Genomic DNA, 27,797 nt, shown 5'->3' on the forward strand with positions numbered 1-27,797 from the left:
CTCCTGAACCACTTAGCAGTATCCTACTTAGATTCTTTATTCCTGTCATCAACTCTTCTGGGGATTGGGGATGGATACCAAACAAAGGTGTATATTCTGTGTGGTGTATATTAGTATTTTCATTGTCTCAGGCACATTTGTCTCCTATTTGGAGAGACAGTGCTTGGTCCTTAGTTCCATAGAGAAGAGTATAGGGAGTTTTGACCGTGATTTTTATTCTCAAATTGTTACTTTAAAATGGAGAAATGTAATGGAGCCATGGTTCCACATGGGTTCTTCCCTTTCTCTTATCCTACCTGTGTGTGGGAAATGGTACTAGAACTGTATTATGAGCCTCCAAGTATTGGATTTCTGTTCTGTGACAAGGGGAAGGCCTCACATGTTTAGAAAGCTGACAGATAGTGTTAATTCTCTAGGTTTGTGACCATCTCTATTGTTTTAGCCTGGGAACCCCCCTGGAAAGCAGAGTCTGAGATTCTCAGGAACCAAGAATCAGGGGCTCGGGAAAGTGAAACAGGGAGGGAGAGAAAGTTGCTACAAGGGTGCGTTATTAAGTTGGTCACCTTGTGGGCAGCTGGTCTGAAAACCGCCAGGATCTTCTAGGAAGCTGTACAGAATGCACCTCATTTATCTGAGCCTGTTCTAACATTTATCCGCTGGCTCCTGACTTCATTGGCAAGGGTTGCCCCATGGGGGATTAATGTCCTCACATGCCCAGGTGCACATGTGTGAGTACAAGGTAAATTCCAGCAAATGTTCTGGATGTTGTGCACGTGTTGTGCATGTATGAGTGCTCTACTGTAGCTTTCCCGGTGTCTGAATTAGCATAGCTCCCTCCCATCCTCAACTCACAGATACGTCATACCATAAGAGAGACAGAACACCTTAAATTTAGAGTGATACATTGTGTCCTGTTGAAATTTTGGCATTCCTAACTGGAAAGGATGACTGTTGTGAAAATCAGAACAGAATTGCAGATTATGGCTGCTCTTCCTAAACCTCTACTCCCCGTTGTCCCCAGTGCTGAACTTAATCAGTTTCTCCCCACCCTTATCCTGGGTTCATTTTCTCCTACTCTTATCCTTGGCCAAGTGCAAGCACCATTTACTCCTTTCCCAGAGAACAAGCAGGAGGGTTGTTTGAACTTGTACCTTCTGTCTAATGAAAGGGGAACAGAAAAAGAAATGCAGGCTATGAAATGGAAAGAGAAAGAGGAAAGGCAGCAAAATTTTCCCCACCATTTGAACTTAGTTGGAACATGATATGACTGAGAGTAGAAGATGAGAGAGGAGAATCTGGTCTAAGTGCAAGAACTCCCACCCACATTAGCCTTGATCCTGTTAAGGAAAGTTTAAGAAACAAGCAAAGAGAAAAAAAAAAAAAAAAAAAAAAGGCAATAACTAAGAACAGCTGTGCTTCCTGAGCCCCACTTGGCACAATAATGTGGAGGCTTTCAGAGATTACTGGATGCTACCCAGGCAGGCAAGTTGTTGAGCCCTACTGTAGGCTGTACTTGGAATATTGCAGAATAATGCTTTTTTTCTTTAAAATTAATTCATTAATTTTTATTTTTTTAAGGATTTTATTTGTTTGGAGCAGCTTTGAGCTTAGAGCAAAATTGAGAGGGAGGTACAGGGGTTTCCTGCTTACCCCCTGCCCCCTATATGTGCATAGCTTCCCCAGTTATCAACATCACTCACCAGAATGGTATATTTTTTTACCAAGAATGACGTACATTGACACATCGTAATTACCCAAAGTCCATAGTTTACCTTAGTGTTCACCCATAATGTTGTACATTCTATGGGTTTAGACAAATGGATAATGACATAATATCATGATAATATTTACAGTATATTTTCACTGCCCTAAGAATGATGGGTTTTGATATTCTGCCTAAATGTAGGGAAAATGCTGATGTTATTGGTTTGTAAATTATTTTGGAAAACACTTGAATCAAGTCTGAGCTATATCCCAAAATTTTAGGTGTAACGAGGGTGGATTTATTTAAGAAAGGAATTGATGATTTGCTGACCTGAGCAGATGCTGTATTTTGCCTTAAGCAGTCATACGGACGTGGATTATGAACCTGTTTATCTTTTATAAAAAGACCTTATTTAAGGCCAGTGTCTTTTGAGAGGTTAAGTTTTATCCATTGTAGCGCTTTTGCCCCTTTTACCCATTTGAAGGGACCCGACTACAAGCATACTCACTGAACTGAAGTTGCATTTATTTCTGCATTCATTCAACAGATACCATGACTGCTAAGCAGGAATCTATTCTTTCTGCTTAACTATAGCTGGCTTCTGACTATTTATTTACTTATTTATTTCCAGCTTAATGGGCTATAACTGACATACAACACTGTGTAATTTGGGTTCTGATTGTTTATAAGCCAGAGCTTACTTCACTTCTTGGGAACAAATCTCAGTAACTACTTACTGAATGCTTGCTGAGCAGAGTGTTAGAACAGGCTCAGAATGACCAGAAACACTGGTCTTTCCCCCTGATGAAATAAAAATCTTTTTAGGGGAAATAATTCAGAGCACTTTTGTAACCAAATTACCAGTTGGCCGTGTGACCTTGGACAGGTCACTTTGCCTCTCTGGGCCCCAGTTAACTTCCCTGTAAAATGACGAAGTTTGAGGTGGTTTTCAATCCCAGAGAATCTATGAATATAGAATGATAAATCTAAGTTTACCTTTTGGAAAATGTTTCATTGTTTATTTTTTATGGTATGTATCACTAAGAGAAAAGTAGTGCTTGTCCAGGACCATGGTTATTTCAGTGTTTTCCAAAGTCATCTTAGAATTTACTTAAGAGATCAAAGATCTTTAGCTACAATTGCAGGGTTTGCGAATTTAAATACCTTTAGGGCCAGACAAATGACATAAACTAGGCTCAGTGTGATACAGTAGAATACCTGCACTTCCTAAAAGTATTCAAATTCACATTAAAACAAAATAAGCAAACAAACAAAAACCCACTAGTTCTGGCCAAATCAAATGAGCTGAAGACTAGTGTCGATCCATAGGCTGCCAGGTTTGGAGCAGACAGTAATTTTAAACAGGAATTTTCTGTGCTAATGAACAAAATCCCTAATTGCTTTTCATATTTATAGTTGGCTTTTAATGTTATGTGTATTTGTGCCTTTATGCTTCTGTTAGCACTTTTCATTTATCATACAATTTAAGTTTTTACTGAACTTTACATTTCTCGATTAATAGGCATCCTGCATACTTCATTGTAAGACTATACTTTTGAAAAAGGAACAAAAAAGAGGTGGTGAGTTTTGATCATTAGAAACAATGTGCAGTTACTGAGTCTACCTTCTCCTTCTAGCTTGCAAGCTCTATTAGAGCAGGGAGTTTGTTTTCTTCCTTGTTGAGTCCTTAGTAGTTAGAAATTTTCAGAAGTCAAGAGAGATGAACTGAATCGTATAATACCACATAGAAAATTGCCCACATCTTAGTTCTTTTTTGGCTTTATTTCTAATCACATTTTTCTTGATCCAGAGCTATGACTATTACTTGAAAGTTTACTAATCCTTTTTATTGGGTAAATACTGATAAGTTCTACATAAGATATCAAAACTAAAGGCCCTCAGTTGCATATGGTCTTATTAATGAGATGAAACATAAATGCTTACCTAAAACAACTTAAAGGACTAAGTCAAATTTGCAATGTCAAAGCAATACACAGGGTATTAAGTGATCTCAGAATGTAAGAGCTTAGTGGAGGAAAGCTTCTAAGGGAAAAACATAAATAAAGGTGGGGTGTAGAGATTGAAATGTATTTCAGACAATCAAAGAAATGAAGGAAATGTGTAAAGTATACAGAGAAAGAGATTTGTGTGGAATGAAAAATATTAAAGGAGTAGATAACCCTTGATTTTTCTTTTGTACTTGGATAAAATTTGTTAGTAAGTTATGATTTGGGGGGCGGGGGTGGAGGAAAGTTGTTTTCTTAAGAGACATTATCTGCTTGGAAATAATGCTTTCCTCCATCACTGAAAGAAATTCCCAGCTCATTTGTTTGGACTTACAGAAACACTAATTCTTTGGAAATAGGTTGAGTGTTCAAAATAGGTAATACAGGAAGAGAAGCAGTCTAGCTGAAAGATATATGAGTTAACTATTAACAGTTATAATTTTCAATTTATTTCCTTATCAGAGAGGTCTGATGAAATGAGGATAGGGACTTGTTAAAGCTTGTAGGTGTTGTCACTGACTCATATTCAGAATCTAAACAAATTACACATCTTTTAAGAAAATACCATTCAGTTTTTGTCTAATGTGATCAATCAGATGCCTCCCTTTTCTCAGGTTAATTGATGTAAAAAGACAAAGAAGCTTCAGGGACTCTTTCCAGTTTGAGTTCCTCAAGAAATCTTTCCTTGATTAACTCCTTCCTAAGTCTGGGTTGGAGCCCTTGCCTTATGTTCTCTGGCACCTTGATGTTCCCTTTTATAACTCTAATCATGCTCTGTTATGTTTATACGTTGATATATGCCCTCCTCTCATCTAAGCTGCCTACCTGGCTGCTGAATGGTGTTTTTACCCCTTACATTAGAACAGTGGTCTGCTTACCAGATAACGTTTTTGGCATGAGTATTTCAATAAGGTATATCCCTGCCTGGTCTTACTGGTAATGCTATATGAGTTGTTCTGGGTCATTCAATTCAGTGGTAATTGAATGCCTACTATCTGCCAGACAATGTTCTGGGTACTTTAGATACTACAGAGAGAAAAAAGAACCCTGTTTTCCTGAACATTGTACAGATAGATAGCAATAAACAATAAGCATATAAAAAAGGAAATTAGATAGTATGTTAGCAGGCAATAATGCTATGGACAAGAAGAAAAAGTAGAGCAGTGAAGGGGAGTTGGGAGTGTGGAGGCAGGAGGAGAGATGCAATTTTAAACAGAGTGGTTAAGGATAGGCCTTATTGAGAAGGTGAATTTTAAGCAAAAATTTGAAGGAGTAGAAGAGTTAGACTTGTGGATATCTGGGGAAGAGCATTCCAGCCAGAAGGAACAGCCAGTGCAAAGGTCCTGAGGCAGAAGACTGCATGCTGTATTGGAATTGCAGCAAGCAGGCCTGTGTGGCTGGAGTAAGGAGGCCAGTATGGAGCTAAGTGAAAGCAGGGAAGAAAAAAATGGATGATGAAATGGGAGAAATAATTGGGCACAGGATACTGGATTATGTAGGGCTTTATCTGCCACTAAAGGGTTTTTTTTCTTTAAGATAAATGAGAAGTCTTCATTGTCAAAGACAAGGAGTGACATGATCTGTTTTTCATTTTTAAAGAATCACTCTGTCTGCTGTTTTCAGAATAGGCTGTAGTGAGTCCCAAGGATCACTGGATGTATTTCAGAAACGTGTGGTTACAAATTGTCAATCCCTGTGATTATTTAAAATACTTTTTTTAAATATGGAAATATTTTTTGCCTTTTTTTGATAATTACTTTATCAAATAGGACTGACAGTAGTAGAGATGCCAAACTGTAGATATAGAAGAGATTTTTTTTTCTCTCTATAGGTTCTTTCTGATTTTATTATGCTTAAAAAAAGAAATCAGTATAGTAGGTAGGAGTCTTGACAATTGGGTATTATCCAAGAAGTGCTTAATAAATGAGGCTCTACATTGGGCACTGTGTAGAGTACTGAAAACCACTTATTGCCTTTTTGCTGTACATTTATAAAACTGCCGTTTTACTTATAGAAGTCACTCTGAGTAATGATGATTTATGCCCTTTACAGTTTGATTAAATTTAAAGGAGACCATCTTCACAAGAAGAGTGAAAACCAGGATTTATATCATCAGGCTATGGAATCATCTTTTCAGCCTTTAGCCTAATAAAGTCCTACTTACTTAACTCCTTTTTAAAGAAGGAGGAACTGGGTAGCTTTCTAGCTGTTCTCAGATTTAATTATTTGAAGTGTTAAGAATACAATTATAGGCATGTCTTTACTGAAATGTAATTAAATTTGCTTTCCAGAGACTAATACTGTAGAAATTACATGGCTATCTATTAATGCTCCTTTTGGGACTGACTTATTTAAAATGTGCCCATGTACATTTTCCTCTCACTCCTTTGTTCAGTACTTTTAAAAGTTACATATCTTCCATAAGCATTCAGTAACTTTGCACAATACTTGCTTTTGTCTGCTGTTGCGAGATTTATTTAGAATTCTTTATGTGTTGAGTGACAATTAGTTATCGTGGATTGGTCTTTGGGCTGCATGGAAACAACATACAGTGATTAGGTTAGTTCTGCCATGAATAATGGTAGTGGTGCAGTTGACTTAATTGGGGCCTAGCAGCAATGCTCAATAGTTATTACTATATAGACTGATTGATCTTATGTACTTACATAATGTCTTACCAGTCTCTCTCTGTGTCTGGAAATTTTAGTGATAAAATGGTTGTGGTCTCTGGTGGGGAGGGGATTTGAAAGGGATTGCACATTGTGGAGAATTCTAACTAAAAGCATGCTTACTCTCGGGCCGTGCAGTCAGTAGTCTTCTGGCAGTATAGGATTTCCTAAGTTACTGGTAACCATTTAAACACAATACTTAGTCTTGAAATTCATATGTTTGCCTTTGTAATACTATTAACAGCTTTGTGAACTAGCACAGACATTAGAGGGTTAAGATTTTTAGGTTTTCTTTCAAAGACAAATCAAGATAGGTTCTAGGTAGAATCATCCAGAACAATTTTTCCTTTGTTTACCTTTTCTCCTTAAAAATATTTTTGAAATTTGAGAGAATAATCCTTTTACTATTCAGTGTCGTAAAATGTAATTATTTCCAAAGAAGTCTTAAAAGACAGAAGTTGGATTCTTTCCTCATCTTCATCAAGCCCGATCCTTGCAAATTGTCATAATTGGTATAATGGATATGGCGACCATTATCCCAGATTTTCTGGGGGAAGTCCTCATTTCACAGTATCAACCAGTTATTCACAACATTCTCATATTTGTCAGATTATGTATCAGTTTGGGGTTAAAAAAAATACAGTGACTGTGATTAGGATGGAATATTGCAACATTTATAAAATTAAAAAAAATTAATTCTCTTGATTTAAATTCTGTGTCAGCTGGAAGAATTTGGAGGCAGTATAGGCTGTGATTTAAGATCATGGTCTCTGAGATCAAACAGTTTTGGATTCAACCCCTGACATTATCACTGTTTTAACCTTGAGCAGGTTACATATCCTTTTTCTGTGTTTCCCCATCAATGAAATGGGAATACTAATGGGACTTATGTTATAGACTTGTTGGGAAGAGTATATGAGACGTGGGCATAGGAGACAGTGCATGGCATTGAATAAGCACTAATGCCTATGGTTATGCTATGTTGAGCTTGGAAAAATCTCTTAAATCAGAACAACCCTTATGAAAACATTTCAACAAGTCCGGTATACTCTCTAAATGACATTTAGAGCTTACCCTTTCCTCAAGGCAGTATAAACATGCAAGTTTTAAAAATAGGAAGTGCTAAAATCTCATTTATGGTTACATCTAGGCTAAGTCCTATTGATCTTCGTGAAATTGAGAACTGGCCATAGCAGCCAAAAAGGAAAATTAGGAAACAGAAACAAATTTTAATTCTTCTTTGAGGAAAGAAAGTAATAAATATAGTGATGTGTATGTATAAAGAGAGGTCATACACATATATACTAGTATATTTAAATTTACTGTCTTGGTTTCTTTTCCTCCAAATTTATAAAAAAATAGAAATGAAGTGAAATCAGCATTTTATATAGCTAAGCTGATATGCATTATTCAGGCTCAGGAATGGGTAATGATTCTTACAGCAGATAAAACCTAACCTAATTTTTAAAACTGCGCACTCTTTAGTACTGATTGTGGTTTCTATGTTCCCATAGCCATGTAATACAGTAATAAGTGGGTAAGGCATTGCATCTAGAATATCCATGGTGAACCTGTTGGACTTGAATGCAATCATTCCCTAATCTTACGATGTAAGGACAGGATAAGTAACCAGCACCACACCTGTGAGGGGAAGTTCTAGAATTGCTCATCATGCTTACAGATAAAATATGTTCCTCCTTCCTTTAAAGCAAATGCAGGAATATTGTCAGTGAAGTGTATCCTTTTACCAGTCATTTCTGAAAAGAGAGTTATAATTTGAAAATTTAAAGATACTCCTATTGTAGAACCTACAACTTGGAGGGTATAAAATGAGGTGAAATTATATTAGTGGATTTAAAAATATGGCCATGCATTTAGTTATACTGTATACTTCGTATGCAATAACATTTTTTAGAAAACTGATATGAACACATGTATCAGTCTAATCTCCATCTTTGCTTTTTTTTCTTTTCTCTAGAGAATCTAAGAAAAGATGTCAAGTAGGAACAAGTATAAAAACTTTTAGAAAAATAGATGGCAAATGCTAAAGTTGTAATAGTGATTATATGAGGGCCCCCCCCATGAGTAGTTATTAAGCTTTTAGCTGTCACTTTGGTACTTACTGAGTGGCCTTTTCTTAAAAACTTTTAAAAGTCTTAGGAAGATCAGAGCTTTCTCAGGGGTTCTGGATTATTTTGTAACTCTCCATTAATTTCTAGGTATCTGGTGACCCATCTCATGGGGGCAGATCTGAACAACATTGTGAAATGTCAGAAGCTTACGGATGACCACGTTCAGTTCCTCATCTACCAAATTCTCCGAGGTCTCAAGGTACAGACAGTATTAGTAATAATTTCGAGGAATAAATTCCCTCTCTCTCCCCATCTTTCCCTTCAGATTTAGGGCTTAAGGAAAAACAAAACAAAACTTTTCGTATGGAAAATTTCAAGTACTCACAAAACCACAAGTACAACCATAGTATAATGAACCCCTGTGTTTACTCAGCAACCACATTTACCAATACATGGCTAATCATGTTTCTTTCGTATTCCTCCAAACCCTAGATTATTTTAAGGCAAGTCTAGACATCATTATCATTCTACCCATTGATACTTCTGTATGCATATCTGAGAGTTAAGGACTCTTCATTGTTACGTCTACACAATAATAATTTCTTGATATAGTCTCATATCTGGTCATTGTCATGTTGAAACTTTAAAAACATCCTCAAGGAGGCTAATTTATTTGTGGCAGGGGCAAATAAATAGTGTTTTATAATGAAACCACCTTTGATATTTTGCAGCTTTGAGTCCTTATTGGTGCTCCAGAGCATCAACCAGAAAATAGGTTAAAAGCTCTATTTCACTCATACTCCAGCTCTATGAATAGAGTTGATGGTATGGAAATCATAGTTATGATAAATGTACAGACTACTGATGATCACTTGTTATGATTTCTAACACTGTTAATACTAGCATTTCTTAGTGATGCATGAAAATGTACTTCAAATATGTCATATAATATGACAATAGGAGGTTGGAGATAACTTTATTTAACTGACATTTTTCTCTTTCACAGTATATACATTCAGCTGACATAATTCACAGGGTATGTTTTGTGTTTCTATTGAATTATTTTGGGGAGGGTGAAGGTGGGGAGACTGGCATTTAGCCAAGATCCTAATCTAAGCTAATTTTAGCCATTGAAATATTGATTGATTGCAGCTTTGCTCTAGGTTTAAACCAGTTAAAGAAAGAAGATGTATAGTTTTTACCTATTTAAGGTTAATTAGGACTAGACAGTGACTGTAGGTTGGAGATTGTCTGTTTATAGCTGGATGAAGTCTTACTTTGATGTTTGGATCTTCATCATTACCTTTAGGGGAAGGATTTACCAGGCACCATAAAGCTGATCCTATTCTCTCTGTACTTGCTTCCTAGGACCTAAAACCTAGTAATCTAGCTGTGAATGAAGACTGTGAGCTGAAGGTAGGATGAAGTGACAGTGGTAATTGTTTGTTTCACCATGTAATTATGTTTGACTAACCAGGCAAATTTATATAGGGAATGGGTTTATAAAGCCATGACTTTTTTATCTAAAAATTCATGTTGTCCTTAGGAATATCATCAGACTTTGAAATTTAAACCATAGATTTAGCAAGCTTTAGTTTGACATTGAAGGTAGTAGCATCAGGGGTCTTGTTTTCATTCTAAAAGTTAAGTTAAAAATTTAATATGTTAGGCATAATAAAGGAAAATTACAGTATAAATATCAAGCAATCCTCTTCAAGAGATAATCACTAGTTTAAATTGATTTCTAGGAGAAAAAAAGGGCAGAAACCCACTCATTCAGAATAATTCAAATAAGAGATAATTGTCTATAAAAGAGCAAGCAGCTCTGCAACTTTCTCTTTGTTTCATTTCATTTTTTTACTCAACTTTTTGGAAACATAATTTAAGGAAGTCCTATGAACTTCCCTCTTAGGACTACTTTTGCTGCATCCTATAGAATTTGTGTGGCTGTGTTTGGGAACATAATTTACATATAATAAAATGCATCATTTTAAGTGTACATTTGACAAATTTATATATCTATGTAACCATCAATACAATTATGATAAAAAATATTTCCCTCACTCTGGAAAGTTCCCTTGTGCCCCTTCCTAGCCAGTCCTTACCCCTCTAGTCCTAACCCTGGCTTTAGACAACCACTGATCTGCTTTCTGACACTTTAGAGTAGATTTATCTTTTCTGGCATTTCATATAAATAGACTCATAAAGTATTTTTGTATGTATATCTGACTTTGCTTAATATAATATTGAGTTCCATTTGTATTATATGTATCAATAGTTCACTCTGTTTTATTGCTGAGTAGATCTATTTTATGACTATACCACAGTTTATTTATCCATCTATCTGTTGATAGACATGTGCTTCAATTCCAGTTTGGGGCTAGATAAAGCTGCTCTGAGCATTCACGTGCAGGCCTTTGTGTGGAACACGTATTTTCATTGCTCTTGGGTTAATGTCTAGCAGTGGCACTTTTGTTTTCCTTTCTGTAATTTTATTTTTTAAAGTTCTCGCTGTGTTCAGTGTGCATGCTAAGCATGGACCAGGAAATATGTTTATGAAAGTGCTATGTTGTTCTCTTGTTTTGTAAGACACTAGAGTTTTTTGTCTCCTGCTTGGTAAGTCTTAGGAGGTTGACTATTCCAGAGCCTGATTTCTCTTCTCTCCCTTAGATCTTGGATTTTGGACTGGCTCGGCATACAGATGATGAAATGACAGGCTATGTGGCCACTAGGTGGTACAGGGCTCCTGAGATCATGCTGAACTGGATGCATTACAACCAGACAGGTACTACTTGCATTTGTTGTTTAGGGCCTTACTAATACTGTGTTGGGTGTATTTGGGATTCTCAGAAGTAGAGATGGTAGGAGTGGGAAGAAACATTTTTTTCTTCCCTCAGTGATCCTTTTGAAGTCCACAAATGGGAAATATGTCAGTTGCTCAGATAGAGAAATGGGGTTTTTGTGTACAGCTTTCAGATTTTGTGATTTAGCAATCGGCTTTATACTTATTCATATTTTCAACATATTCTCCAAGTACTTTTACCTGAAGACATTGGGTTCGTGAGCCTAACCTCTCAATATTGCTTGGGAGAATCCACCATTTGTACTGATAAGAAACCTTTGCCCCTTTGTGAACAGCTTCTTTCTCTCAGCATAACTATTCTGACTTAGCCCACCTGTGAAGCCCTTTAATGGGGTGAAGGTGTTAATAAGCTTATGTATTTCTATAAAAATGCGTATGTTTGTTGAACTTCAGATGCCTTAAATATTAATTGAGTATTTCACCCCTAGTTATAGTTTGATTTGTAGCCAAGTCTGATTATAGTGACACTGTGTGCACTTTTATTTCTCTTTAATTTTGCCAGTTGATATTTGGTCAGTTGGATGTATCATGGCTGAGCTGTTGACTGGAAGAACATTGTTTCCTGGTACAGACCGTATCCTTTAAAAAGTTTTGGATTCCCGTTTCTTGTCTGTATTTTAGTGTCCATGGAAGTATATTACTTTTACCTTTCTCTAGGAAGGCTTTCAGTTACTTGCTTTTAGAGTCCAGATATGCAATGTGAGATCTGCCCTCTTGCTGAGTATCTTGCCTTGCCAAGAGAGAGGCTTCAGTTTACTTTTGTGAGTCAGAAAAATTCCTTGCAATCTGGAAAACCCTTTAAATCTTTCATATGCCATCTTTTTTGCAGCAAATCCCTTATATTAACTTCCCACAGCCGTTCTGTGACCTGAATGTCTTCCTGAGAAGTTCTAGATCTCCATGACTGATCTCAGTGAGCACAAGAAGCCCATTTATAAATCAAGGATATCTTGCTTTTATGTTTAGTTTACATATTAAAAAGGCTGTATTTGGACCTTGTAATGATATACCTGCTGACTTGTTATGTTTGTTGTTTAACAACATGTAATAAAAGCAAGAAGTGATAAGGTTACCCCGTCGCTTACCTTTTTTCCCCCTCAGCACAACTTTATTTTTATCCCAGATGGTAGCCAGACCTTAATTTACTTTCAGATTTATTGTCGAGTTCTTAGTTTTTTCATGGCCCTTTCCTGTCTGCTGCATGCCTATTTCACATTTTAGTAATAATACCATCAAAATGTGGTTTGTTGTAACTCCCATCAGTTCCACTTGAGGAAGATGTTTGGGCAAGAAATAATTTTGAAATATATGTCTATAATTAGATGTGAAGAGTTTTTTAAGTCATTTGACTAGCCCTCAGTGGGTTTGGTTAAGCTGTTAGAGATGCCACAAGTGCCTGTGTTCTATCATGGTCAGAGACCTGAATGCTGTTTTAGCCCTTCACCTAAGCAAACTCACTGAGTTTATAAATCTGAATGTCAGTTTACTTACTTACAGTTGAGTGGTGACTGATTTTCATGTTGTCTATCCACATATTCTAACTATCTTCCACTAGAGAAAATGTACTTTCTTAATGAACTGAAAACCTCTTCCCTCAGGGAAAGCCATGTATTTCCCTCTGAACATTCCCAGATTGATGTGGAGTACAGTCTCCTTATACTTAGCTCACCTTATTCCTCCTCATCCCCAGATTCTAATTTTAATGCCTAGTGTTTCTCCTTTGTCCTTTGCTTCCTTTACCTTATACCTGTTTCTTGGAAATTTGGCATATGCATAACAGTCCAAGCTAAGAGAATTAGAGGAAATCTGTAATTTCCCTTTTTCTTTTCAGGTGCATACCTTAGAGTCCCATTCTTTAGTCTGTCCTCCTGGGCACACTGCTCTGATGCTATCCTCTGCTCCCCTGCCCCTGCCTCTTCCGTACCTCCATCTGCCTTCAGTCAGTCATAGATATTCATACCCACATAGACACAGAGAGAGAGACAGACAGTAGAGCATACTGCTTCAGAGCACATGCTCTGGAATCAGACTTCCTGGGTTTAGATCCGACTTAGCTCTTTTACTCCCACCTGTGTGACTTTGAGCAAGTTGTCTAACTTCTGTCTCTGATTTCCTTAACTATAAAATACTATAACAGTACATACCTCACAAGGTGGTTATGAGAATTCAGTGAGATGATATCTTAGAACAGAGCCTGCCAGCAAATGTTAACCATCATCTTCGTCAGTGATCTTTGGGAAGCTGTTTCTCCCTTCATCTTCCCACTTTATTGTCTACTTATGAATCAATAAAGGCTGGTTTTTGTTTTATTTAAATTTTGTAACAGGTAGTAAAGGGTGAATCCCCTTGGCAGGCTACTGGTAGAAAGGTTTCAAAGCAATTGTGTGTGCTCTCTGGTCCTGTCTCAAAGATAACTGCCTACAGATGATTTGGCCCTTTTAAAATGCCAACTCTCAGCCTCTAAGAGTTCTTCCCTTTTATGTGTACTTCTTTTCCTTCTATGAGCTTTAGATAGAAAATAGCATTTAAACTTTTTACTGAGGGATTCTTTTTTTAATATATGAGAATTCATGTCAAACTTCTTATTTTAGTAATACACCATTTCTTTTCTACTTGGCTCTTTTTCAGACAGATGTTCTCCTGGATCAGAAAACTCAAATTCCAAGGATTTGTATTTGTATTATACATAACTCTCTTCTTGTCAGTTGCCATCTGTGTGGCTGTAGCTTTGATTGCCTGACAAGGGGAGAGGAAAGTGTTTTCTATATTTTTCTTGCCTGAAGTGTACAAGTGCTTATATTCTAGCATATTGGTTCTTAGCCCTCATTGTGCATCAGAATACTCTGGGGAACCTTTAAAAACTCCAAATGCCTGGGTACCACCCCAGAGACTCAGCCTCAGTTGGTTGTGTGTCAAGAGCACAGGCTTTGATGTATTCAAATCCTCCACTGAGTCTAGTGTGCACCTGATGTTGAGTACAACTAGAATCTAACCTGGTTGACTTTTAGTTTTAACCTTTCAGGCTGATTCTGGAAAGGTAGTTAGCAATTTTTCCTTTTTTTTTTTTTTTAAAGGTAGCAGTGAGATCAGAAAAATTAAGAATCTAGAACTATCCACTTGGGGACCTAAAAAAAACATTAGAAAACATCTAATCGAGCTCCCTGTTTTTATAGATGAGGAAGGTAAGAACCCAGAAAAGATGGATACAAGCCTACTATCTGTGACCCAGGTCACGTTTCTTTCCAATATCTATATTGCCAATTCCTATTTCTGAATCTCCTTTTCTTAAAACCTCTGGAGTATGTGCTGGCCCCACACAGTCTTCCTTTGCCCAGAAAGGCGTGCAGCTACTGCTTATTTATGGTTAAAAATGCAGCTGCAGGCTCTATTTGAGTGGACAGTTTTCTCCCTTTTCTCCTGATTTATTATTCATCTTGCATTTGAAACTGGTGGTTTTAGCTTCAGATAAGAACTTTCTGTGGTCTGGCAAATGGTTTATGTATGTACTGTCCAATATGGTGATTGGTAGCTACCAGCCACATATGGCTATTGAGCACTTAAAATAAAAGTGGCCTGTGGAACTTAGAAACTGAATTAAAAATATTTTTGTGGTAAAGTGTATTAACATAAAATTTGCCATTTTTAACTTTGTTTTTTCATTGTGGTTAAATAAACATAACATGAAATTTACCATTTTAACCTTTTTAAAGTATACAGTCCAGTGGCACTATTACATTCATAAAATTTTGCAACCACTATCAGAGTATATCCCAAACATTTTCATCACCCTAAACAGAAACTGTACCCATTAAACAAAAACTCCTCATTCTTCCCTCCCACAGCCTCTGGTTATCTCTCTTCTACTTTCTGTCTCTATGAATTTGCTTATTCTTGTTAAGTAGGATAACACAATATTTGTGCTACTGTGTCTGGATTATTTCACTTAGCATGTTTTCAAGGTTCATCCATGTTGTAACATGTATCAGAACTTCATTCCTTTTTTTGTGGCTGAATACTATTCCACTGTATGGGAAAACCACATTTTGTTTATAGATTCTCCTGTTCGTAGATACTGGGAGTGTTGTCCCACCATTTGACTATTGTGAATAGTGCTACAGTGAACACTAGCCTACAAGTATCTATTTTAACTTCTAGTGGGTATATATTTAGAAGTGGAATTGCTGGATCATATTATTATCTTTAACTTTTTGAGAAGCAGTCACTGTTTTGTTTAGCAGTTTCTCAAATTTTACATGCCCACCAGTGATACATGAGCAATTTCTTCACAGCTTTGGTAACACTTGTTCCTTTCTCTTCTCTTCTCTTCTCTTCTCTTCTCTCTTCTCTTCTCTTCTCTTCTCTTCTCTTCTCTTCTCTTTTTCCTCCTTCCTTCCTCTGTCCATACTTTACCCATCTTTTAATTGGTTGTCTTTTTGTTGCTGAGTTTTAGGTGTTCTTTATATATTCTGGTTATTAAGCCTTTATCAGATATATGATTTGCAAAATATCTTCTCCCAATCAGTGGGCTCTCTGTTTCCTTTTTTGTTAATGTCCTTTGATACACAAAAGTTTTAATTTTGATGAAATTCTAGTTTATCTGTTTTTTTTTCTCTTGTTGTTCATGTTTTTGGTGTCATTTCTAAGAAAGTATTACCAAATTTAAGGTCATGAAAATTTATTGTATTTTCTACTAAGAGTTTTATGGATGTATCATTTATACTTAAGTCTTTGATCCATTTTGAGTTAATTTTTGTATGCGATATGAAATTAAGGGTCCAACTTAATGCTTTTGCATGTGGAAGTTAAGTTGTCCCAGCATCATTTATTGCAGAGACTGTCCTTTCCCCACTGAATGGATTTGGCACTCCTGTCAAAGATCAGTTCTATCCCATTGGTCTATATAGCTATCCCTATAGCAGTACCACACTGCTTTGATTATTGTAGCTTTATTTTAAGTTTTGAAATCAAGAAGTGTAAGTTCTTCAACTTTGTTCTCATTTTCAAGATTTTTTTTTTCTCTTTGGACTCCCTTGTAATTCCATGTGAATCTGAGGATGGGCTTTTCCATTTCTGCAAAGAAGGCTGTTGAAATTTTGATCAAGATTGCATTGAAGTTTTAGATTACTTTGGATAATATTGACATCTTAACAATATTAAGACTTCCTATCCATGAATATGAGACGTCTTTCCATTTATTTAGGTCTCCTTTAATTTCTCTTAGCAATATTTTATAATTTTAAATGGACAAGTTTTTCACCTCCTTGGTTAAATAATATCCTAGGTATTTTCGTAACATCTTTAAGATGCTATTTTAAATGGAATTGCTTTCTTAATTTCCTTTTTGGTTTGTTCATTGTTAGTGTGTAGAAACACAACTGATTTTTTGTTTGTTGACTTTATACCCTGCAACTTTGCTCAATTTGTTTATTAGCTCTAGTAGCTTTCTTGTGGATTCTTTGGTATTTTCTGTATGTAGGATCATGTCATCTGCAAATAGAGAAAGTCTTCCCAATTTAGATGCTTCTCTTTATTTATTTTTTCTTATCTAATTGCTCTGGTTAGAACTTCCAGCTCATTGCTGATTAGCAGCGGTGAAAGTGGGCAGCCTTGTCATGTGTTTGTCTGAATTTTAAATTTTATTACATATTCTTTAGATTTCATTTAAATTTAATCTCATGTGATTACTGGTATGGTATTAGACCATGCAGTTTTAATCTCTGCAACCTTCTTATTCTACCTTTGTCTTATTTTTTTGTGATTAGTCTTCCCGAGGGAATCTTTTGTTAACCAGTTGTTAACAATCCCTGGAGTTCCCCTGGAGATACACTCTTTTGTCTTAAAGCCAATTATATTTATTAAAGTTAGAAATTATTCTTGTTTGCAACTTTGCAAAAACCTTCCACATAGCTCAAAAATAGTACTTTTTTTTTTTTTTTTTTGAAGTAGACCCCTTCCTTATAAGTCTGGTTGACAGGGTGTGTGTATCAAGTGGACACATCAGAGAGAGCTTTACATTCGAAGAGAGTGAGGATACAGAATGTCTCTTCAGGTACAGTGCTAACTTATTTCAAAAACTGTTGGTTTTGAAAAGAATGAGCCAATTAGATAATGTTATTACTAACAATTAACAGTCTGCAGGCTAAGGAAGAGAGAAAATGAGCTTTGTAGCCCTGTTACACATCAAATACTGTTTTCTCCTCCAGAGTTCTCAGCCTTGGCTCACTGTTATTTTCCTTTTCTAGGTAATCAAATGAATTTCCTTCTTGTGTAAATTTTTTTCCTTTCATTTTAATAGCAATAGTACTCCTGAGATATTAACTAGAAGATCATGAGGCGCTTGCCATCAGCTTGTTGTCCTACTCCATAGGAATTTTCTTTGTGTATTAAATTTGCTCCTTAATTCTACTTTATCCATTTCTTCTTATTTTTAAAAATCAGTCATACTCCACACATTAAAAGCAAGTGTCCTAATAAATGTTGGAGAAGAAAAATATTTTATTAGATCGTTTGCCTTTTCTTCTCTAACTTGACAGTATATTTCCCCAGAAAAGGCTAGAAATCTCAGGATTGTCCACAAACCTAAAGTACCTTAAGAAATCTTTTTGTGTGTGACAGTGAAAATGACTGTTTTAATGAGCAAAAAGAGAAGGAAGTAGGCTGAGTCCCATTCTAGTCCATCCTGTCTGTCACCAGGAAGGTCTACTAACCCTCCACAGGTCAGTGTTCCAGCTTTGCCCCATGTAGGTTTTTTAAATTGAGAACTGCTGCACACAGGCAGCATTGGTCACAGGCAGGTTCTGCATATGGTTTTTTTGTCCATGTTCAGCCCTCCAGCCTGCAGGGGTTTTCTAGGAGTTGCCTAGAGCACTTAGAAGTGAATAGAATATCCCTCTTTCACTTTCCCTCTAAATACCCATTACCTTTAAGTTTTTTTCCTCATCTAACTCCTTCTGGCTACCTTTTTTTGTTACAAAAGACCTAATCTGTAGAGTAATCTTAGGCCTAAGTTGTTGTTTTAGGAAGAATCAGGAGATTTATGATTTTAATTTTGACATTGTGATCATTAAAACACATTTTTAGCTAACAGTAAAAATATATGCTATCTAGGAAAAAACAGGGTTAAACCTGTAAAGAACGATGGCTTGCTGTGGAAATAACTAATTGTCATAATGTGGTAAATTTTGCTTTGCTCTGCTTATATAGCTACTTGAAGCTCCTTCTGGCCTTAACTGCCTGGACAAATTGTAGTGGCCTTACAGTAGCTGGTATTATTGGAAGACTGACCTGTATTTCAATGGATTTGCCAGCTCTTGGAGAACCTATGGTGATTTCTTCTGAGGTTTGCATGCTTTGACTTCCTTCATGCAAGTGCTTTTAACTACTGAGTAGATTTTTATTTTGCATTGTGTGTTTACTAATCTCCTAAGTATTGGCTGTCATGCTGTACCAACTCTCTTTATCTATAGCCCTTACACACTCATTGCACTATTTTGTACACTCTTTATGGCGTAAATACTTCAAATGGAGTGTTTGCATATGAAATGAAACAACTTTTCTTGACTTCTCTTTTTGTATGTAGACTTTCCAATATAGTCATTCTAGATTTTTGAGGGCAAGGCGGAGGGGTGGAGCTGAGTTGAAAAGCACATATTACCGGAAGTCTTTTCAAATTAATCAGCATTTATTGAGCTACTCAGTGGAAGGTACTGGAGATAAGATGGTACCTGTCCTCCAAACCAGAATGATCATACTCAGTGGAAAGTGTTTTAGGAGTTACTTAAACAAGTGTCTACTCTCTGATCATAAAACAAGATGGAGTGATAAAAATACTATAATAGAGGTGTAAATAGATTATTGAGAAGAAGCAGAGAATAATTCAAACTCAAGATATCCAGGAAGACTTCATGAGAGAGTTCTTGTTTGAACAGAACATTGAGGAATAAAGAAGAAGAGAAAAGATTTGGTAGGAGGGGAGGATGGAGGGTATTCCTGTTTGTTGCTTGAATAAATAAGAAGTTGGAAGCTTAAAATTGTCTGCATTATCTGGTGTGAGTTGAAGGACTGAGTGCATTAAGGAATACTAGTCTGAGAGAGAGTCAGAAAAGAGACTTGATGCCAAATCAGGGAAGACCATGAATGTGAGGCTCAGGAACTGGTGCTTTATTCTTCAGGCCTGAGATTGTTTCATACTGGCTAAGGTGGGAGAAAGACATGGGGTACCCCAAATCATTGCTGTAGTGCCCACTGTGACCCGGGTGGGTAGCATACTTTTCGGGTATGTTGGGGTAAAGTTGAGAAAGGCAGTTGAGAAACTCACAGCCCAGAGTCTTCTGTCTTCCTCAGAGGGAGTATAAAACTTGAGTCTCATTTTCAGCAGTCAGAAGTCTCTTCAAGAGTACCAATCTCAACAGCATTATTTCTAGGAGATTAGATTTGATATATATATTGTCAAACTACATATTTGAGAATTTCAGTGGTCCAGTTTAAAACTTTTTTTTGACAACACCTTGAACTAAAATTGACATTTTAACCTCCAGGACACGTTGATTTTTGCCATTTGCAGATGACAAAATTCTCTACTATTGATTCAGAAGTAAGTTCTGTGAGTGGACTTGCTTTAGTTTATCCTTGTTTCCTGTAGAGCCTAAGTTGTTTGGGTCTAGGATGGGGTTCTGCAAACCTTTTCTTAAAGGGCCAGATAGTAAATCTTAGGCTTTGGGAACCATAAGATTTCTGTGGTGTAGGATGGAAGCGGCCACAGACAGCACGTAGACGAGTGGGCGTGGCTGTGTTCCAGTACAACTTTATCTTCAAAATGGGCGGCAGGTTGGGGTTTGCTGACTCCTGTCTAGAATTTTCTTCCATTTAAGCCAATTTCATCTGGGGCAAGATACTATTGCATAACTAATTCCTGTAACTAAGTCAACTATGGCTTCCAGAGGCCATTATTTTTAAGTTACACTGTCCTGCCTTCGTATGTATAATCATAAACAGAAATATGTTCTTCCATTCTCTCCCCTCTCTATCCTGCTGTACCTTCTCAAATATTTTGAGTGCCCACCATGTACCAGATGTTAGGCTAAACACTGAGGGTAAGTGGTGACCAGGCAGAGTGGCCTGTCTCCTCGTAGAGGTGACAGACAGTAAAGCAAACCAAGTAATTATAGATTGTGATGAGCACGGTGATGTTTTCCAGCATCGTGTGGCGATAGAGAACAGCAGGGAAGCCAAGCCGGAGGGCAGTGCTTCTGTAGAGTGTCGTGGGGAAGCCCTTCTGAGGAGGTGAAGTTTAAGCTGAGACCTGACATTGAGAAGGATCTGATCCTTCAGGAATCAGAAGATAGTCATCCTCTCCTCCTTTTCCCTCTGAATATCAATACAGACAAGGACAAACTATTCATATTTTCACAGAGAATATTGAAAGCTATTTGATAAGATTTTTTTCTCTTAGCTTTTTAGGCAAGTCTAAAAGCAGTAAGAACAAATTGAAAGTTTGTGTCTTCTGGTTAATACATGCACATATTTAATATACATAGAAGCGTTGACTACCACAATAAAGGTTTGGGCATCGTGGCCTGTTATTTAGAGCTTTGGGGATATGTGAGGTTTGTCAGTGCATTTATAAGGTTGAAGCCGCATGCAAACTGTGTTACTATGGAGCTCCTAAAGAATGTGCAGATGCAGTGGGTAGTGGGGCCCTCTGCTGGCTGGCTGTCGCTCACAGTTCTCTGCCTACATAGCCAGTTTAGATGGAGAGGTTTTCTGGAGGACATGCTCAAGTGGTTGGGCCCCGGGATCTTCGCAGACTCCTGTCATATTACAGGCTCCTAAGGTCAGGCATTAGGAGAACATTCACGGGTAGGCTTGTACATCCTTGGCTCCTGTGCTCTCTGCTTCTTTTCTTCTCTGTGGCCCTCTGCTGACCAGTGTTCTTTGCTTGACTGGCTACTGATGCTTTGGTGGATGGTGAGGAGGTAGGTGCGAGCTGAGCATATGGACTGTGTGAAGCTTTTGTGTTTTCACACGCTGTCTTTGGCAGCTAAGTACCCAGCTACAGTTGCTATACTTTACTGATAGGGGGTGTTGATAGATGCACAAAATGAATATAAGCCAGACATGTGTGTGGTAGCATTTTGAATCTTTGTACAGGAGGAGCATGTTCTACTTGAAGTGACCGTCCTGCAGAAGCCTTGACCTAGATGAATTCACCATTTTGGCTTGGTTTGGGGTTTTTAATTTTTGTTATTGGGGTACTTTTGTTTGTTTGTTTTGTTTGTTGTTGTTTTTCATTTTTATTTTGTCCCAACATTTTCCTTTATAGTCCACCATTAGATATTGATCAGTTGAAGCTCATTTTAAGACTCGTTGGAACCCCAGGGGCTGAGCTTTTGAAGAAAATCTCCTCAGAGTCTGTGAGTTAATGCTTTGATTGTAATTATCTGCCCTGTTGGGAGCCTCTGCCACTTGCCTTCCGTCAGTCTGTACTTTGGCCTGGGTATGTTTGTAAGCATGTGTGCCCTTTGTGTGCTGACCTCCAGGATGAAGTGTAAGAGTATGTGTGTGCGTGTGTGTGTGTTTACCTGCCTGCTCACATGCATGAGTGTGTTTTGTTTCCTCTCTATCTGGGTGTGTAATACTAGATCATGGAGCTTGTACTGGGTTATAGTATTCTAATAAATGAGATTTGAGATTCTAATTCATTCCAAGAGATTAATGGAAAATTTCTTGTCTCTATCCTCCAGCCCTGACTTCATCTTTCTCAAAGTTTCACATAAGCTCAAAGGCTCTTTTCACTTTTTGGTTAGTGTTTGTTCTCAGAGCATGAGCTTCACCATGTATAAGCTTTATCGCCAGAAGAATGAAATGTGCGTTGTTTGCACTCTAGTGCCCTTTCCAGAAGTTACTTGCCTTTTATTGTTTTAGAATAGACAGCTCACACATCCTGTGTAAGGTGTCTAGTCCTAGCAGGGGCCCCTCCTACCAGTCTCCAGACTATTGCAGGTAACAGCCCCACTCTCCTGATATCTCAGATCCAGGGGAGTGGGACTGTAAATCCCTGTAAAGCCATGGGAATGTGACTCTGGTTTACTCTGGTTCTTATTTCCTGCTGTTGGTCATTTTCTTGAGCCAGAGACCTGAGATCATAATAGCCCAGTCTTTCTCCCTTTTCCCTTCTGTCTGCTGCCAGGCAGTTGGATAAAAGGGAAAAGGAGCTCTGGAGCCAAGCTCCAGTTGTGCATTCCTGGATTCTCCTCCCAGCATTTCTGACTGAAGGGGTCCCTTTGCCCAGTAGCCAGAAGCAGGCTTGAGCAGGTGAGTTTGAACAGTTCATAATCTCTTTGACAAAATAAAGATTATTGTCATCTTGTTACATACTTTCCTTAAAAGCACCACAAAACCCAGTATACTTAGGAATTTCCACTCTGGCAGATGTAAGAAAATGTGCTGGCTCTATTTTGTTTTGTTTCTTTGCTTATTTAAGATGAGGAAGCAAAGGCACAGAAAGGCTGTGACTTGCCCGAGTCATGGACTGAGTCACTTGGCAGAGCTGAGCATAGATCCCAGATGTTCTGATAATATGGGGTAAACGTTAATCTGATGCGATCGCACACTGTTTGGAAAGTCATTGTCAGAGTTATTGACCACAATGTCAGCCTGAAGGAGTGTTTTCTTTTGCTTTATGAAATGCAGAAGCTGAGTTGGGGTGAATCAAGGAAGATGTGGGGTGATGCCTAGAGAATACAGTGCTTTTTTGTTTTAAATCCATTTGCTTAGAAAGATTGGTTGATAGAGAGGACATGGGGGCAAGATAGTGGGGCTGGGAAGGAGCTCAGTTTAGTAATGAATATAATGGATGGTGCTTATGAGACCAAGATAGAAACTCCATTCCCTGACTGGGATGGCTACTAGCAGCTCTTTCTCAGTCTTCTCACCCACCCTCAACCATCTGCCCTGTAGATATGTGTGTTAGTCACAAGAATTTCTAAAAGGAGAAGTATGGGTAAAAGGATAGTATTTACCTATCATTAATCCATCATTTATTTTTAAGAAAGAAACAACACTAACTGCCTGACCTTATAATAAAATGTCTATATCTTATGTGAAATAAGGCACATCACCTATTTCAACAGCTCTAGTATCGAGTTGGGCATAATAAAATTGAGTACCAGCATACAGAACTTACTCACATAACATTGTTTTGAGTATGGGAAAAAGAGTTTTATTTCCCCCCCTACATAGTTATGGCAAGTGCATAAAAGTAGTTTAAACAGTCAAAGGGGTAGACAAAATTGATTTCATGTTAGTGAAATACCAAATACCAGTTTATCTTGAAGCACATGATGTGTGGAACACATGATGTGTAAATAGCAAAGCCAGATGATTAAAATTGTTTAAAGCTTTTAAAAATTAAAACAAAAATTCATTAGTGAAAGAATGTAGTAAACAGAGGAAGCCAGTAGGCTTCGTTACTCCTGGGAAGTAGTGAAGAAGTGATGCCATTATTTATTGATTGATAGAAACTCAGTCAGTAAAAACAGTAGGACGTTCTGAGTAATAGATTGCAGTAATAGATGGACAGACTGAGAACAAGTTACCATGTGCCATGAGAAAGGGCATAAATGGGTCATGATGGATGGGTAAGGAGAGAGAACTTTTTTTTTCTTTAGGTTGGTTACTCAGTACCTATAGTAATCAGTGAAAGGACAAAAAAAAAATCATATTAAGAAAGCAAAAGCCCTTTCACTGACCCACTCTTACATTCTTCTCTAGAAATATATTCTTCCTAACCTCCTGACAAGAAGGGGATATAGTAATCTATTTGACTGAAGGAGACAATAACAGAAAGTGTACCAGCCAAGGTATTGTTCACAGGAAAGAAGAGAGAGGTGGCAGGATTTTTAACATTTTAAAACCCAACTGGTATTCAGCTATTGCTGGTTTACTTGGTGACCCCTTTTTGTTCTCTCTCTGGGCATGCTAAGTACTGTTTGTTATGTAATTTACATAGAGGTAAATCTAAACTTTTTTGTGAGAATGTTAAAAAAAAACTTTATACCACCTTTTGCATTTGCTGGGCTCTGTCTTTGGGCCCAGGGAGCATGAAAGGCTGGGAGGAGCTCATGGTCCCTACCCTTTCCTCAGAGCCAGCCTTAAACATGTGTTTGTAGTAATCTGGCCTCTAGGAAATTTGCATTCAGGGGATGAGCTAAGTAGAAAGATTATTGTGGGGAGCCACAAACTAGTGGAACTGCTTGATTAGGGTACTTACTGAAGATGAATCTACAACTGAAGGAGGGATTAATAGGTAACAAGAAGGAGTATGAAAAGGTTCTTGTGTTGAGGATTTTAAAAATCCAGTTACTTCTGCTTTAATAGGAACACATAATAAACTAACAGCTCTTGTAATGTTTGAGAAGGGGGATGTGTTCAAATTGATGGGACAGCTATAAAAGAGGGGTTTGGAGTACAGCTTCCTTATATGCTTGTATATTTGGAAGACCTCATAGTTCTGCCCTTGTCAGATCTTGCAGGGTGTTTTGCCAGCTTCCTCCCACCTGTTGTTAAGTGGAGTCAGTCTGTTAACTCATTAAAGAGACTTGTGGTAGAAATCACTGTGGCATGCAATAATACAGTCAGCAGCCGGTGACTTCTATTTTGTCTTTGCCATTAGCGTCTAACTTTCCCCCCATCTCCCCTTTCTTCACTTATCGTTGCGTGTTTGTGGCATGTATTTTAAATGTACTGCTACTAATGTCTTATCAACCCACACACCCACCTAGGTCTCACATTAGAAGGGGTGGTACTTTGGGGAATCACCAGAATCTGTGCTACAAAAATTTAACCTGTACCTTTGAATGAATATACTGGACATTTTATTTTGTCCACAGTTGAGTCAAAATTTCCTGAATTATCTCCATTTACCCCACAAACAAACAGATTTTGGCCATCAGTGCTTGAAAACAGTTCTCTGGCTGGCATCCTGGATCAAGGGGCAGTCTCTTTCCAGGGAGCCTAAAATATTTAATGTTAAAGATGATGCTAAAACCAAAGAAAATTTTTCCTCTCTGCATGGTCGTTTACTGGCTATATGCCTACTAACTTTCATGCCATTCTCAGAAGCATGCTTTAACATGTGGCCTTGGGCTCTGGCCTGGGGTGGGTGGGATGGGTGGGGAGTCGGGTTCTTTTGTTTGTTTGTTTTGGGGGTGGCTTTTTGGCCTCTTTAAAAACTTGAGTTGAAAGTTATATTTTGCACTGTGTGTTTAACAATGCCCTTGACTAGGCATCTAAAGATATTAACCAGCTTCAGCAGATTATGCGTCTGACGGGGACTCCCCCTGCTTATCTCATTAACAGGATGCCAAGCCATGAGGTGAGAACAAATAGACTGTACAGGGATATCTAACTGAGAAGGCCACATTCTCATTTTATTGTCACTGTATAACCAACACAGTTTTTAATGTCACCGAATGCTTGCATGTGCCTTGGGGGCTACTAAGGCAGTTACTGCCTATGTGCTATTACAAGACGTTGACATTTGGGATAAAATGTCATCCAATCCTGTGGATTGAGAGTTTAATTTATAGGCTTGTACATAGGAAATGATGTTACTTTTATATGTGAGCTTTATGAATTTAGTGCTCAAGAGGAGTTTCGTGTTTTCCTAAGGTTCTATGCCTGCAGTTAGGGTATGCTACCGTCGAATCACCTTTGGCTGGACTTGGATTAGCTGATGGCCTTTATCTTGCTTTACTATTCAGCCATTTTTTTTAATGACCAAAGAGGAGTCTTCATTTAAAAAAAAAAAAAAACTATTAAAATATCCAAAGCTATTAGTACTGTATTTAAAATACACAAATAATATAAGAGACATAAGAACACTTAGGTAAGGTTAGGTGCCTTCTTTACCAGTGATTAACTACTTAATCTAACTCTAGTTTTATCATCAGAGATGATTGGGGCACTTCTTTTTAAGGTGCCTTTAATCTTTTTGGGAATCAGGTTGGCAACACAGAGGCCCTTCCCAGCAGCTTTGTTTCTATGTCAGCTGTATTCAGCTAGTCTTTTTATTTACCTTATTAGAGGGATGACTGTTCTCTGCATGAGACAGGTCTCTCTTACCTCTGTTTTCCTTTCATTCTCTTATCTATGTTCTCAAATAAGAAGGGATTACAGCCATACTGATACTCAATTCCTAGAGCTTTCTTTTCAGATCAGAAATTTATATAAAAATTTATATAAATTTATATTACATACATTTATGAATTTATATAAATAAAGGATAAAGAAGGTAAAGTTGCCCTAGCAGCCATAACTTTTCCTAACCTTGTATGTGTGTATATATACATACATACATACATATACACACATGCATATCTTTACCATCGAGCTGTATTAAAAACAGGAATTTTAAAGAGGTAGTTAAGATAGATTCAAAGAAGTTTTATCTCAACTACTCAGATGGACTGATAGTGGGGTTTATTCTTTGAAACAGGGAAGGTCACATAGACATGGTTTAATACCTAATATCTGAAGCATGCATGTATGAGTTACATTTGTGTTTATACAATTATTCTCAAGACCATTTTTTGTTTTTGCCTTGGTTAGAGTTATCAGTCCTTGAAAGTGTTTAGCACTGTAAGTTCCTTAGAATGAAGTTCAGAAATAATCAAGTTGAAACATCCTTAGAAAATGAGAGCAGGCTTCCCTTTCTAAAGGCAACAGTAATAGAAGCTAGATAGCGGCTTGATCTCGCTCTGAACCAAGTACTGTCCTAAGGAGGTATTGGTTTGTTTCTCTAATCCTCACTCCAGCCCTGTAGATAGATAAAGCCCTTTTTTCAGATGAAAAACTCAAGACTTAAAATAAGTAACTTACCCAAAGTGATAGAGTCAAGATTCAAACTCAAGCCTGTCCCACCCCAGGGATCCAACTTATAAAAACTATTTTGGCAGTATAAATGTTTTTTGTTTCAAAATTTTAGTTGGAAACTCTTTGATGATTTTTATCTACCTGAATATCACAATAACCAGATGATATAGGCAAGCCAAATACTAAGATCTAATACTAATACTTTACCAGTTAGGTCATTGATATGCTAGTTAAGACTTGCCCAAGAAGATGTAGCTTATAAGTGATAGGGGAAGGATTTCTGTCTAGGCCATGTAACTTATAATCCACTCTTCTTAATTACTCTTATTAAGTTAGTTTAGTATTTTTAAAAATGTGTTCGAACCTCTCAGAATAATATACTAAGCTTATGTTTACTTTCTTGTTACCAAGAGCATTTTGTTAGCAAGGTTTAATACTGATATCCTTTTGATACACTAAGAACACCTACTGAGATTAGCACCATAAAAAGATTGTTGGTCCTAGACTTTGTTTAGGAACACCAGTCCCTATGCCAATTTCAGCTTTTTTAGGAAGGCTGTCTCAGAAAGGGCTACTCCTTAGATATCTTGGCCTCATTTTTTTAAACTT

At 37.4% G+C, this 27,797-nt stretch overlaps 1 protein-coding gene and 1 long non-coding RNA gene across 5 annotated transcripts in view; both read left to right on the forward strand.

Annotated features, from left to right (window-relative positions):
* The window catches only part of MAPK14 (mitogen-activated protein kinase 14), a 62,002-nt gene that overhangs the window by 26,630 nt on the left and 7,575 nt on the right, over positions 1-27,797 (forward strand). For 2 of the 4 annotated variants that reach the window (XM_032462934.1, XM_014568240.2), the window contains exons 4-9: positions 8,600-8,711; positions 9,459-9,488; positions 9,821-9,868; positions 11,123-11,237; positions 11,818-11,889; positions 21,648-21,727. In XM_032462934.1, coding sequence (XP_032318825.1) covers positions 8,600-8,711; positions 9,459-9,488; positions 9,821-9,868; positions 11,123-11,237; positions 11,818-11,889; positions 21,648-21,727 — 457 coding nt within the window. Of the gene's footprint in view, positions 1-8,599; positions 8,712-9,458; positions 9,489-9,820; positions 9,869-11,122; positions 11,238-11,817; positions 11,890-21,647; positions 21,737-25,609; positions 25,690-27,797 lie in introns of those variants that run through there. The other 2 variants (XM_032462932.1, XM_032462933.1) reach the window with 2 other exon arrangements.
* Positions 15,885-19,345, forward strand: LOC116658257. The gene is made up of 2 exons (XR_004313546.1): positions 15,885-17,364; positions 18,519-19,345. It is a non-coding gene; the product is annotated as an uncharacterized LOC116658257 (long non-coding RNA).

This window comes from Camelus ferus, chromosome 20 (genome assembly GCF_009834535.1).
Source record: "Camelus ferus isolate YT-003-E chromosome 20, BCGSAC_Cfer_1.0, whole genome shotgun sequence".
Classification (NCBI taxonomy): Eukaryota; Metazoa; Chordata; class Mammalia; order Artiodactyla; family Camelidae; genus Camelus; species Camelus ferus.